General features: G+C 46.7%; 2 protein-coding genes across 4 annotated transcripts; both read right to left on the bottom strand.

Moving 5' to 3' along the window:
* Window positions 1–824: 824 nt before the first annotated feature.
* Window positions 825–4,283, bottom strand: LOC146367208 (uncharacterized). Of its 3 annotated transcripts, none has more exons than XR_014797550.1 (2): window positions 1,153–4,283; window positions 825–1,073 (listed from the first exon to the last, which is right to left on the bottom strand). XR_014797550.1 is itself a non-coding variant. In XM_084911918.1 (2 exons), exon 2 carries the CDS (start codon window positions 3,643–3,645, stop codon window positions 1,474–1,476), a length of 2,172 nt encoding a protein of 723 aa, XP_084768044.1. In that variant the 5' UTR covers window positions 3,646–3,899; window positions 3,979–4,283; the 3' UTR covers window positions 825–1,473. The 3 variants fall into 3 exon arrangements, 2 of the variants coding, with proteins under 2 accessions (XP_084768044.1, XP_084768045.1); XM_084911918.1 differs by having other exon boundaries at window positions 825–3,899; window positions 3,979–4,283; XM_084911919.1 differs by having other exon boundaries at window positions 826–1,869; window positions 1,954–4,283.
* Window positions 4,284–6,603: 2,320 nt separating this feature from the next.
* On the bottom strand, window positions 6,604–13,164 carry LOC146367207 (Golgi reassembly-stacking protein 2-like). Its single transcript, XM_084911920.1, has 10 exons — window positions 12,975–13,164; window positions 12,173–12,253; window positions 11,868–12,071; window positions 11,705–11,791; window positions 11,482–11,612; window positions 11,036–11,168; window positions 9,089–9,215; window positions 8,870–8,977; window positions 8,377–8,499; window positions 6,604–7,978 (listed from the first exon to the last, which is right to left on the bottom strand). The coding sequence occupies exons 1-10, from the start codon at window positions 13,035–13,037 to the stop codon at window positions 7,704–7,706; spliced, it is 1,332 nt and encodes a 443-aa protein (XP_084768046.1). The 5' UTR covers window positions 13,038–13,164; the 3' UTR covers window positions 6,604–7,703.
* Between the last annotated feature and the right edge of the window lie 1,195 nt (window positions 13,165–14,359).

Here is a 14,359-nt window from a genome sequence, read left to right as displayed (position 1 = left end):
TACTGAGTCCGAACTGCTGGTACAAGGCAGGATGGACCCATGCGTTCATGTTTTTTATGCCAAATTGAGAGCCTATCAGCCGAACGTCGCAACAGAAATCAAGGCTCTTCTGACTGGGCAGTGTGTTTGCAGTTTTCTGCTTCGCAGTTTTGGTAAGCCACGTGTGAAGTTTTAGTTTCCTGTTCTTAGCTGACAGGAGTGACACCTGGTGTGGTCTTCTGCTGCTGTAGCTCATCTGCCTCCGGGTTCTGTGTTTTGTGTGCTTAAAGATGCTCTTCTGCATACCTGTGGTTATCTGACTTCCTCATCGGCACAAAGCAGCCTGTCCATTATCCTCTGACCTCTGACAATTCAGTTTTGTTTCAAAATTTCAACCGTAGAGTTCAATTGGAGGACAATACAAGATTTTGGAGTTATCAAATATGATTTCCCACCCTGTAAAATGCAGAAAACCGATAAAGAAGCAGGTGACATGGTGTACCTGATACAGTGGCCAGTGAGTGTATTTTAATGCTGTAGCAGCCTTGTGTTACAGTGTGCAATTTCAATCTCACCTGAAACCTATGGTTAAAAGGTATGGAGGGAAGAAAGGATTGTAGTAATATGGATATTTTATTCATAGAATTTATTTTGAAGGCCATCAGTTTGTATTTTATAAGGTTAATTAGAGAATTTCTTAGGTTAATCTTGGCGTCCAGCATCAGTGGGGGAGGTGCATAAAACTGAACATACAGAACTAAAAAGTGTGTGTATCCACAAAGACAGAAAATGCTGTCCTTCATCAGATTTATTAGCTCTGTTTGTGTATCGTTGCCTTTTATAAACCTCCAGCTCTGTCACGGTTTGCCAGGGCAAGCCGTGGGGGATGTTGGAGAAAGGACCCAAACGCTGGACTTAGTGCAATGAACAGTGCATTTATTTACAGTGGGGGGTAAATGTACACCACGCAATAGGTCTCCAGAGTGCTCCCTCAACTCCTGTGTTGTGCCTTCTCTCAAGTGCTGGTATTCCGTGCTCTCTGCTCCCGTGCCTACGCACACCCTGTGCGTCCTGCAGTCCCGTGTTCCGCTCTCCTGAGGAAAAAACAACAGACACCGCCGTTATGGCACCAACTCCAGCAGGCATACCCTGACCAGTACTTTAAACACTGACATGGAGTCTAACTCAACGATCCTGCGCCGGAGGAAGCTCCATCGCTCTGTTAAGTAGCTCCCCCGACGAGCCTGATCAGAAGCAGGTGTGTGAGAACCTAGGCGTGACCGGCAGCCGGCAGGGCCACACCCCTCAGGCCTGCAGGTGGCTGTCCTCCATCCTTCAGCCACACCCGCAGACACCCACACGTACACACACACCAGCAAGGAACACAAGAGCACAGTGCAGCAAACATACATCCAATACAATAACAATAATAATGGTCCACACTGCTCACGGACCCCGAGTCCCCGGAACCGGGTCCGTGACAGTACCCCCCCTCTAAGGGTCGACTCCCGACGACCCTAAAACAAAACCACAAAAACCAAAAACCACAGCACAACCAACCCAGGGTGGGTGGCGGGGGGTCCAGGACGGAGGGCCCCAAAACCTCTCCGCTAAACAGCCACCACAAAGCAACAAAAGAAAAACACAGTTCAACAGTCCAATCCCCCGGTCCGGTGGCAGCAAACACAGTTCTGCCGACCGACCCGCAGGACGGCAAAACAAGCGGGACCTGCTGTGGGTCAGGCAGTGGCGGCAAAACAGTTCAGGTGGCCTACCTCTACCCCCTTGATGGAAACGCAGCAGCTCCGGCGGGCGGCCACGGGTCCGGCAGCAGCGGCGGAACGGTTCTGGTGGCCTGCCACGGGTCCAGTGGCGGCGGCGGCGCTGCTCCTCCGGCGGCTTGCCCCGGGTCCGGTGGCGGCGGCGCTGCAGCTCCGACGGCCTGCCACGGGACCGGTGGCGGCGGCGCTGCACCTCCGGCGGCTTGCCACGGGTCCGACGGCAACGCCACTGCTCCGGTGAGCAACAGCGAGGAGTGGCACATGGCCTATGAAGCGCTGGTCGCTGACGTGGACGCGCGAGACGTGGGCAGCGTGGAGGGCGCGCTAGACGCGGAGGTCCCCCTGACTCACTGACCTCCAGTTCTGGCTGAGCGAGTCCCTCCAGACCTCCGAGCTCCTCCGGTGTCAGCGCGGGCTCCACAGGCTCGCTGAGCTCCTCCCGCTCACCGATCTCCAGCTCCGGCTCGCCGAGCTCCCCCGGCTGCGGCGCAGGCTCCTCCCGCTCGCCGAGCTCCTCTGCTGGCAACGCCGGTCGCTCCGGCTCGTTGAGGTCCTCCAGCAGCGGCGCTGGCTCCTCAGCTGGTGGCTTGCTGAGCTGCTCCTGCTCCGGCTCGCTGAGCTCCTCCGGCAGCGGCGCTGGCTCCTCCGGCTTCTGCTCGCTGAGCTGCTCCTCGGCAGGCAGCGCGAGCTCCTCCGGCTCTCTGAGCTGCTCCGGCTCTCTGAGCTGCTCCGGCTTCTGCTCGCTGAGCTGCTCCTCGGCAGGCAGCGCGAGCTCCTCCGGCTCGCTGAGCTGCTCCGGCTCTCTGAGCTGCTCCGGCTCCGGCTTCTGCTCGCTGAGCTGCTCCTCGGCAGGCGGCGCGAGCTCCTCCGGCTCGCTGAGCTGCTCCGGCTCGCTGAGCTGCTCCTCGGCCGGCGGCGCGAGCTCCTCCGGCTCCCGCTCGCTGAGCTGCTCCTCGGCCGGCGGCGCGAGCTCCTCCGGCTCCCGCTCGCTGAGCTGCTCCTCGGCCGGCGGCGCGAGCTCCTGCTCCTCGGCAGGCAGCGCGAGCTCCTGCTCCTCCGGCTCGCTGAGCTCCTCCGGCTCGCTGAGCTCCTCCGGCTTGCTGAGCTCCTCCGGCAGCGGCGCTGGCTCCACCAGCTCGCTGAGCTCCTCCGGCTCCTGCTCGCTGAGCTGCTCCTCGGCTGGCGCGAGCACCTCCGGCTCGCCGGGCTCCTGCTCGGGCAGCGCGAGCTCCTCTGGCTTGCTGGGCTCCTGCTCGGGCAGCGCGAGCTCCTCCGGCTCGGGCTGGGCAGGTCCGGGTGGCGACATAGCAGCCGGTGAAAAAGATGGCAGAATGGCGGCTGCAGGCAGATGAGACGACGGCGGTGCTACAGCTGCCGATGGTGAAGCAGCGAGTGGTGTGGAGACCGCTGAATGAGGCGACGCTAGCAGTACTGTTGGCCGGCTTGCAGCAGCGTCAGCGGTGTCACCACCCACTGTAAACAAAAAAGCAGATGGGGTGAGAAATGAGAAAGTGTCCTTATTACTCACCACAGCCGTCTCTTGAGATGTCCGGGAGGTTGGCTGCGGTGAGGAATGCCGGCGGCGCGAACGCCGTTTCCGGGTAGACGACGGGGCCGGCGTGTCAGGCTGAAGAACTTCAGGCTGGCCGAGTGGGGGGGCAGCCTGGATCGGAGAGTGGAGGTGAAGGGTGTTGAGCAGGAATTCCGCCACAATCGGAAAAAGATTGTCCAACACCCAGGGAAAACAAGTCAGTGTTTCCTGCAACCGCTTCTCCACAGCGCAACGTAAAACCTCCGCGTGCGCTTCCAGCCACAGGTCACACAGACGATTTACTTTGTCTGTCACCTCCCTCCTGAACCTCTCCGAAAAGTCCGCTGGGTCCATCTGGCAGGATCGTTCTGTCACGGTTTGCCAGGGCAAGCCGTGGGGGATGTTGGAGAAAGGACCCAAACGCTGGACTTAGTGCAATGAACAGTGCATTTATTTACAGTGGGGGGTAAATGTACACCACGCAATAGGTCTCCAGAGTGCTCCCTCAACTCCTGTGTTGTGCCTTCTCTCAAGTGCTGGTATTCCGTGCTCTCTGCTCCCGTGCCTACGCACACCCTGTGCGTCCTGCAGTCCCGTGTTCCGCTCTCCTGAGGAAAAAACAACAGACACCGCCGTTATGGCACCAACTCCAGCAGGCATACCCTGACCAGTACTTTAAACACTGACATGGAGTCTAACTCAACGATCCTGCGCCGGAGGAAGCTCCATCGCTCTGTTAAGTAGCTCCCCCGACGAGCCTGATCAGAAGCAGGTGTGTGAGAACCTAGGCGTGACCGGCAGCCGGCAGGGCCACACCCCTCAGGCCTGCAGGTGGCTGTCCTCCATCCTTCAGCCACACCCGCAGACACCCACACGTACACACACACCAGCAAGGAACACAAGAGCACAGTGCAGCAAACATACATCCAATACAATAACAATAATAATGGTCCACACTGCTCACGGACCCCGAGTCCCCGGAACCGGGTCCGTGACAAGCTCAGTAAGTTTCAAGCATGTGCAGGATCTCTTTTCCACTCCACAATTACTGTCACTTCTAACTACAGTCGCTTTTAAATGCCAAAAATAGGTTTTTAGTAATCACTACACATAAGAATAGGGTATGTGATTGCTTATATATATTAAAAATATAAGTATTTTAGGTATGACTATTATACCATTATTATACATCTGCAGCGTCTATAACCACTGATGTCATTTCCCCCTAATTAAGGACCTGGAGGAAGTTCAATTCACTTTGTTTTTTTGCCATTATTTCACATGTTTGGAGTTTTTGTTCACTTACAGAAATGTTGTAGCCTGAGCCTATTTATTCAGTCAGTCTCTCTTTTAGCAAAGCCTTTAATAATTATTCTCGGTTACTTACAATTCCCCAAGCTCATGTGCTTCTTTTGCAAAACTAACCACATTCTTACTCACTGCAACACATTTTGCACTTGTGATACACAACAGAAACCACAGGTGGCAGAATCAAAATATTTTTACAGTACGGATGTTTTTTTCTTCCTTTCACATGAATCAAGGTTGCTCACACTTGTGGCTCATGGTGTGATGGTATTATATGAGCTGGATCAGAACGCACAGACTGAAAGGCGAATTGAAGATCAACATCAAGAACTTAAGAGGAAGGACAATGACAAGGCTACAACAGAAAACAGACGTTTTTATAAAATTTCAGCAGAAATGTAACTTGTTGATGTATCCATTTTTTTCACAGACGTGTTTTAATTTAGAAGAATTTTCCATTTCCCCTCCCAATACCAAGTGTTTGCAAGTCTTATAAGACACATGCATTGCTCTAGTAAAGATGACTTGTTTTAAATTTAATTCTTATAATTAAGTTGCACAAGACTGTAAAATGTGTAAACTCGGACAGTCTCGGTCGTTGTGTCCTTGGGCAAGACACTTCACCTACCGCCTACTGGTGATGGCCAGAGGGGCTGATGGCGCAATATGGCAGTCTCGCTTCTGTCAGTCTGCCCCAGGGCAGCTGTGGCTACAACTGTAGCTTGCCTATAGTGGAATTGTACAGCGCTTTGAGGGCCCCGAAAAGCACTATATAAATGCAAGCCATTATTATTTATGTATATTAAGAAGGAGGGGTGCTATTTGAAGAATTTACAGGAAAATTCAAAAATTTTTCCAAAAATTTTCCAAACAAGTAGACGTTTGAAAAAGGTGGAAAAGGTTTTTAAAACTTCATTTTGGTGCAATTAGCATGTTTTGTGTGTCTCTGTGTGTTTTGTTTTAAGCCTTTTGATTGGAGATTAAATACTAGAGCCCAACTTGTACAGTTTTAACACTGATACCAGTTGCACTGAACAAACTGTGCAACATCAACACCTTTCTTTTTAACTTTTCACTTTTAAATGCTTATAAACAGCGATACAGATAGATCAGCAAACAGGTGGTATAGCCTGATGATGTTGGTCTGCCGATGAATTGGTTGAGCTCTGTTAAAATGTTCTGTTTTTATGTCTCCATAACTGAATTAAAGCTAATTTAAGTCAGTCTTCAACATAACTGTCCAGAGGTGTTTCAGAACAGTTGCTGAGTGGGAAGACTTGCTTCTGGAAGTACCGTGCTTTTGTCTTGTTTTTCAAATGAAAATGAGAAAAGTGGGATAAAAAGTACAACCCAATCACATCAGATTCCCAGCGGTCACCATAACGTTTTCTGCTATTAAAGAGTACAGTGTTAATAGGAGAATCTTTAATGTTTACTGTTTACAGATGTTTCACTATATCATTTTTGAAATATGAAAACGACTGTTTGATCACTGTGACACGACCACACAAGGCTGAGCAGACTTCACATTTTTGATTTTCTGATGAGGTGTGTGACAAACTAGAAGTAGTGTTTTTTTGTTTGTTTTTTTACAGGTTGTGTGTATGATGTGAAAACTGTTTCGATGATCAGGTGTTGTCTAAAAATTATGAAAAAGTGTATCAAATTTTGAAAGACATGTTTTCTGGTGCATTTTACTGCAATCTTTAGCACCTCTTATATGTTTGCTTTACAACTGAATTATTAGGCAGATGTACATTTCTTTTGTTCCCCAAATATTTATTCTGTGGGTTTCTGAAATGCTGCTTAGATGCAGAATATTGAATCTTCTATCTTCCCATACACAAGCCCTGCTGCACCAATTCTCCATTATACCTTGTTTGTTCTTGTATTTTCTTTTTGGCCATCTTCATCACCTTGTTTTTGGGACATTGAAAGTGCAAAGTAGCTTTCACTAGTAGCAACAAACATTGCACAACATAAATTGACACATAAAGGCAGCTGTTAAAATTAATTTGGCTTTATTGCATGCCCTGTACATACTGCAGATATTCTCAGAAAGTTCGGTTACAGTGACACCTTGTGGCCATACTGCAGCTCTGCCACTCCACTCAGACCATGCCAGGAGATATGCTCTGCATTAAAATCCTCTCACAAGTTTAATGTATCCAGCAGCAAGTGCACACTCTACTCAGTAGCTCGTGTTTCTGTAAACCTCGGTCTCCTCTGGCACGGCCTTCGGGCTCTCACTGTTCTCGGTGTTGTTGAGATGGTATGAAGTACAGATTTTGGATATACAAGGAGACACACAAGGGGAATAAATTTTAAAACACAAAGGTGGTGCAAAATAATGCAGATTCATTCATTGGGTGGAGACATACAGCAACAAAAAGGAATACATATGACTCAAATTAATCTACTGACTGGTGGTTCTATTAACTAATAAGAAAAAAAAAAGATACAGGAAATTGTTGGTTGATCACACTCAGGATTTGTTTACTTGTTTATTCAGCAGCACAAACATTTCTTTTCTTGGGTTTATGGTCTGATTTCTTCCAGTATGGTGAGTTCAATTCTGGACTGGACTAATTCATTTAACATCTAACTTCCAGCTGTAATCCCGGTTTTTATCTTTATTATGTTGGCAATTCAATAAACTGTGTTTATCATCCAGATCCATTAACATAAATTGTTATATAAAACTTAAACAGAGAGGTTTTCCATACAAGAAAGGCAAAAATCTCAGAGGTCTTTGCCTTGTCTAACTGCGGAAGTGAAAAGTAAACTACAAATGAATGAGTAGACTTCATCTTCCTCAAGCAGTAGCTTAGGCAAGCTGCAGTGCTAACAGTTCCTCTGCGTTATGGCCATCAGGAAATACAGACACAGCAGTCAGACCAGTCTACAGGCGCTTTCCGTTCTCTGCATCCTCCTTCGCTCCACACAAGCTTCCTTGCCCGTGAGCATGCTGACCTCTGTGTCTGAATTGATGCGTCTGTTCACTCTTAGCCAAATAAATAGAAAACACGGAGAACGACAGATGGAAGGATAAGCCAAACCAGGTGTGTTTGAGTTTGACGCGAAGTGGAGTCATATTTCCCACGTTATGACGACGTTAGTGTTGTTTCCGTAGGTGCTGGAGATTCCGTGGTGCTCGTGGATCCTGCCTCTGTGGGGGCTGTGGCTTCGGTGGCTGGATTAATCATGTGTGCTGCTGTGACAGTAACTGAAGCTGGAGGGGCGGCAGTGGAAGTTGGCAACATGGGAGTCAAACCCTGAGAGAGGACAGGAGGCAGCTGGGAGGGCAGCATGGTGGGCAGAGGAGGCAACGTGGCCAGATTTGAAAGGTTCAGGGGTGGGAGTGGAGCCAGAGATGGGACTGTTGAAGACAGATAAGAGAGGATAACTGAGGTGCCTCCTTCATGTTAGTTGTTGTTTTTTTATAAACTCAAGTTAACTTTTCAAACACAGCATTTTCACACTTCACCTTCTTTTCAGCTGCTCTGTAGAGATTTGGAGAAATAAAGGGTCACAACCCACACTGGCATGAACATGTTTTTACCATCAAGATCTAACTACAAACCATCTCCTGATCACACTCAGCTGCCTAAATGCAACAGTGCATTTTGCTCACTGAACAGACTTGAAGCAGTTTACCCACAAGACTTCTTCCCTGGTTTGGTAGTAATTAAATAATAATTCATTTTCAAAAACTAAACTGATCCTTTATTCCATAAGCTTAAAAGCAAAGACTGGAGTAAAGTCTTCATTACCCACCTGTCATCCCTGCTGGTGGCTGTAAGGTGCTGCCGCCTGCTAGTGACACACCACTGAGATCTAGGACTGGCAGGTTGGGAAGGTTAGGGAGCGCTGTTAAGCTACCTGGGAGGGGTATCAGACCTAGAAATGCAAACACATCCACACAACCACCATAATCATTCATGTTCTTAGACTTCCTCAGTCTTATGTACACTGCTCTCCAGAATGCGTGCAGCTTTAATGCAGTAAACCACTCTAGAAGGTAAAACTAGGCACAAATCACAACTAAAAACACAAAAGAAAAAACAAAGCACCATTGCCACTGATGTGAGCAAAAAAAGAAAAGGCTCAGGGGAGAAGAAAGGGCAGGGGGTAGTTGATGAGGTTTTGTAAAGGAAAGTCATTCTGAGTGTGGGAAACGTCAACATGAATATGTTCACTGAATGTGTGTAATGTGTACACAAAGACTTGTGTCTTTATTGAGGAAGGGTGTGAACCTTGCTGAAATCACCTGGTAGCGTGGTGGCTGGGTTCAAGCCGGCAGTGGCAGGATTCAGCGGAGGCAGAGGGGTGAGTGAGGGGTTAGTGGAGGTGGGCAGAAGAGGGACTGTAGGCAAACCTGAATTGGAAGAAGAGAGACATTAAACATTAGATGAGAATATTCCTGCCGTGTATCAAACTTAAAACTGGTGGATTTAACAGACGTCTGTGAGTGAAAGTGCAGACATACCTGTCTGCAGCTCGCTGGGCATGGTGGGCGGGGCTGAGGAGCTGATTGACAGGGCAGACAGTGACCCTTCAAGGCCAGAGGGAACTGCAGGTGCAGCAGGAGGAGGGGTGACTGCTGAAAGTTGCACCTGCAGAAGGTAGACATTTTCATTTTCATCTACTGAAAAACATAACTGATCTCTCCAACAGGCTGTGTGCATGCTAAATGAAAACAAACACTCAAATCCTTCCAATGCCGTACCTGCACATACACCAAGTAATTTAAGCGAGTGATAGTGGGTATCGATTTACAGGGAGTGCAGAATTATTAGGCAAGTTGTATTTTTGAGGAATAATTTTATTATTGAACAACAACCATGTTCTCAATGAACCCAAAAAACTCATTAATATCAAAGCTGAATGTTTTTGGAAGTAGTTTTTAGTTTGTTTTTAGTTTTAGCTATTTTAGGGGGATATCTGTGTGTGCAGGTGACTATTACTGTGCATAATTATTAGGCAACTTAACAAAAAACAAATATATACCCATTTCAATGATTTATTTTTACCAGTGAAACCAATATAACATCTCCACATTCACAAATATACATTTCTGACATTCAAAAACAAAACAAAAACAAATCAGCGACCAATATAGCCACCTTTCTTTGCAAGGACACTCAAAAGCCTGCCATCCATGGATTCTGTCAGTGTTTTGATCTGTTCACCATCAACATTGCGTGCAGCAGTAACCACAGCCTCCCAGACACTGTTCAGAGAGGTGTACTGTTTTCCCTCCTTGTAAATCTCACATTTGATGATGGACCACAGGTTCTCAATGGGGTCCAGATCAGGTGAACAAGGAGGCCATGTCATTAGTTTTTCTTCTTTTATACCCTTTCTTGCCAGCCACGCTGTGGAGTACTTGGACGCGTGTGATGGAGCATTGTCCTGCATGAAAATCATGTTTTTCTTGAAGGATGCAGACTTCTTCCTGTACCACTGCTTGAAGAAGGTGTCTTCCAGAAACTGGCAGTAGGACTGGGAGTTGAGCTTGACTCCATCCTCAACCCGAAAAGGCCCCACAAGCTCATCTTTGATGATACCAGCCCAAACCAGTACTCCACCTCCACCTTGCTGGCGTCTGAGTCGGACTGGAGCTCTCTGCCCTTTACCAATCCAGCCACGGGCCATCCATCTGGCCCATCAAGACTCACTCTCATTTCATCAGTCCATAAAACCTTAGAAAAACCAGTCTTGAGATATTTCTTGGCCCAGTTTTGACCTTTCAGCTTGTGTGTCTTGTTCAGTGGTGGTCGTCTTTCAGCCTTTCTTACCTTGGCCATGTCTCTGAGTATTGCACACCTTGTGCTTTTGGGCACTCCAGTGATGTTGCAGCTCTGAAATATGGCCAAACTGGTGGCAAGTGGCATCTTGGCAGCTGCACGCTTGACTTTTCTCAGTTCATGGGCAGTTATTTTGCGCCTTGGTTTTTCCATACGCTTCTTGCGACCCTGTTGACTATTTTGAATGAAACGGTTGATTGTTCGATGATCACGCTTCAGAAGCTTTGCAATTTTGAGACTTCTGCATCCCTCTGCAAGATATCTCACTATTTTTGACTTTTCTGAGCCTGTCAAGTCCTTCTTTTGACCCATTTTGCCAAAGGAAAGGATGTTGCCTAATAATTATGCACACCTGATATAGGGTGTTGATGTCATTAGACCACACCCCTTCTCATTACAGAGATGCACATCACCTAATATGCTTAATTGGTAGTAGGCTTTCGAGCCTATACAGCTTGGAGTAAGACAACATGCATGAAGAGGATGATGTGGACAAAATACTCATTTGCCTAATAATTCTGCACTCCCTGTATAGCCCTAAGACACAGGTACAAAAAGTTTCAACAGAGTCATACTTAAGCAGCTTTAAACTGGCCTGTTTTTTAAATAAATGTGTACATTCTGACCTCAGTAAATCCGTCTTTCAGTGGACTGACAGGCTCACTGGAAGAAGTTCCAGGGAAACTGATCTTCTTCCCCTCCTCAAACGGCCGGGTGGGAATCCTGTGGAGGTATCCATAGCCGATCCCACAGCCAAGGCTAGAGAAGGGGAAAAGAACACTGAGAATATAAACAGGGTTCTCCAGTGAAAATCATTTGACATCCACCTGGTCTGAGACCTTTAATTTACCACCTTTATCCTCATGTTTTAAAAAGAGATTTAAATCTGCCTTTTTATTTATTCTCATTTTGGCTCATTTGTTGCCAGAAAACAAGGACATCATCATTAATAAAAATAGCTGACCTTACTTGGCTAATATTTATGCATTTCCGTTTTTAATCATGTCAGATGCAAATAAATAGGATGCTTATTTTGAAAATACACAAATTCCAACAGGAGTCTGTGTATTACCTGCCCTCTCCTCCCCAGGCAGTGTTAGGTGTAATAACCACCTCTCTGCAGTTGTCAGTGTCTGTGTTGTACACATACAGTTTCAGGCCCTTCCCCTCGTGGCTCTCTATTAGAGAAAAGAGGTCCTCGGACTGCAGAAACAGGAGGACAAGAAGGTAAATCTTCAGGAACTAGTAACATTGAGTGAAAGCAGCAAGAACCAAGATAAGTATGGGTAACCAACCTCATTCATAACAGTATCGGCTCCAATTATATAGTCAGTGTGTGGCCGCAAGCCAGCAAGGGCTGCTGGGGAATTAGGCTCCACTTCCTAGTAGACATAGAAAAATTACTGCAGTATCACACAGACAGAGATGATGCAACACACAACCTTTGTGGCTACCTACCAGGACATGCCACACGTTCTCATTGGCTCCCTCAAAGCTGCAGAAGCGAATGGAGACACCGAGCAAGCCCTGACCCCCCCACAGGTTGCTGGGGGTCACTGTGGCCTCCCGCAGCTCCAGAGTCTTTGAGGAGTAAACTAGCATCTTCACTGGTTTCTCGACATGGGCTTTCAACAAGTCCTTCAACGTGTCGTTGTCCTTGTTCTGCAGAAAATGAAACGAACATAAGTAGAGAAAGGGGCAACTGTGAACTGTAGCCTTCCATAAGGCTCTTATTTCATCCTGCAAGTGCTGCATTTTCTCACCAGTCTGGTGTTGTTGATGGAGACGATGAAGTCAAAGAAAGGCTCCAGCCCTGCCCGGTGCCCAGGCGAGTTCTCTTGAACCTGTGTGAAAATGAGGGATATCCTCAGCTGCTGTGACGCTTTATTGAAACTCAAGCCGGTTTCCTCTAAATAAATCGCGCTGACCAACATGCAAACTAGTCATGACTCAACTGGCTTACAAATGAGCAACTTCTAGGACACAAAGACGTCAAATCAGCCTTTGATCTGAGTTACCCTGTATACAAATACTGTGTGAAAACCATAATCAGGATGGGGGTCAATCCTACTCATCCTACACTCATGCTATCAAGTCTAGCCTCTGTGTTTGCTATTTTGATATCACTGTTACCACTACTGGACGACAAATACTAAATGCTCATTTTAGCTCACTAGTCGGTTAATCAAAGGCTAAGCATATGTAAACATGGTAAAAAGCCCTGTGTACAAGATAAGTGTCTGATAACGGGTCTATTACTAAAACTAGCTTGGCAGCTGTCATTCAAATTAGCGACGTAGCATCAACTAGCCCTACGGTTTCTTTGCTTTCAGCAAGCATACTTAACTAGCTGAGCAGCAGGCATACACAGACACCGTGATTAAAGATGCGTGTTGGGTTGACACAGCTTTAAACTACACATTTCCCAGACGTGGTGGTTTGCTGGACTGGAGGCCCCGGCAGTCATCCCCGGCCTCAAGTCAACACATACAACCGGGAATTCTTCGCCTCAGACCGGAGGCTAAGCTAAGAGCTAAGAGCAGGCTATAGAAGATACAAACTCACCCGGAGGACGTGGTATCCCTCGGAGCCTCCTCCCGGTATCTCCACACTCTGCGAACCACCCATACTTTTGCTCTTTAAGGCCTTTTTAGTTTGGTTTATGGCCGCCTGTTACCCAGCGAGTTAAGAATCCTTAGTACTTCCACTCACCGGGTACACGTCGCCAAACGACAAGCGAACTGATGCGCATGCGTCATTACGTGGCAGGAAACAACGCCTTTTCAAAACTTTGAAATTCCTGTTGGTAATAGCTAATTAATATTAACAAGCCTCTTTAGTGACAGACAGCAGCACATAAAATCCTAAACGAATATTCGTTCACATTTAAAAGAAAGATAAAACTGCAAAATGACTGTCACATATATCTTGCCTTTTTAATCTTACTATTTTATGTTATTTTATTTTAATCAAATTACATACATTTAGAATTATTCAGCACTTTTAGTTGCCTTTATATGAAGTTGTGTGACCAGGTTAAGAAACCGGTCCTCATTTAAAACTTCTTCCTATAATCTATCTCTGTTACAAGTCTCTTATCAAATGCAGGCAGCGTTCATGCTCTGCTAGTTCACTACACCTAACCTACAAAAATCATTAAAATGTACCTGTAAAAATCTTTGTGTGCAAACTGGTTCAGTGAAAGCTGCGAAATTCATTATCTTAAAAAAACACAAACAAACAGAAAACAGAAAAAAAGCAATCGACCAAGAAACTCACACCACTGATTCATTTAGGTGGTAAGTTCCCCTTACTTGTGTATAGCCTGCTCACACATAATAAATATTTAAATAAAATAGACTGAGTTTTGCTGTTTGTTGCTATATCTATCAAGGCATATTTTGTAATACTTTGTAAAGGTCTTAATTATGGTTCATACAGGGAGTGCAGAATTATTAGGCAAATGAGTATTTTGTCCACATCATCCTCTTCATGCATGTTGTCTTACTCCAAGCTGTATAGGCTCGAAAGCCTACTACCAATTAAGCATATTAGGTGATGTGCATCTCTGTAATGAGAAGGGGTGTGGTCTAATGACATCAACACCCTATATCAGGTGTGCATAATTATTAGGCAAATTCCTTTCCTTTGGCAAAATGGGTCAAAAGAAGGACTTGACAGGCTCAGAAAAGTCAAAAATAGTGAGATATCTTGCAGAGGGATGCAGCAGTCTCAAAATTGCAAAGCTTCTGAAGCGTGATCATCGAACAATCAAGCGTTTCATTCAAAATAGTCAACAGGGTCGCAAGAAGCGTGTGGAAAAACCAAGGCGCAAAATAACTGCCCATGAACTGAGAAAAGTCAAGCGTGCAGCTGCCAAGATGCCACTTGCCACCAGTTTGGCCATATTTCAGAGCTGCAACATCACTGGAGTGCCCAAAAGCACGTGC

This window comes from Perissodus microlepis, chromosome 18 (genome assembly GCF_051167445.1).
Source record: "Perissodus microlepis isolate ML-2025 ecotype Zambia chromosome 18, ASM5116744v1, whole genome shotgun sequence".
Taxonomy (NCBI): Eukaryota; Metazoa; Chordata; class Actinopteri; order Cichliformes; family Cichlidae; genus Perissodus; species Perissodus microlepis.
The sequence above is the reverse complement of the archived record's forward strand: the minus strand, read 5'-3'. Positions and strand labels throughout refer to the sequence as shown.

Coding starts and splice junctions, on each gene's coding strand:
- LOC146367208 (XM_084911918.1), bottom strand. CDS start 3,645: ATGGACCCAGCGGACTTTTCGGAGAGGTTCAGGAGGGAGGTGACAGAC.
- LOC146367207 (XM_084911920.1), bottom strand. CDS start 13,037: ATGGGTGGTTCGCAGAGTGTGGAGATACCGGGAGGAGGCTCCGAGGGA. Junction 12,072..12,172: donor CCATCAACAACACCAGACTG/GTGAGAAAATGC, acceptor CATTTTCTGCAG/AACAAGGACAACGACACGTT. Junction 9,216..11,035: donor TGAAAGACGGATTTACTGAG/GTCAGAATGTAC, acceptor TACCTTCTGCAG/GTGCAACTTTCAGCAGTCAC.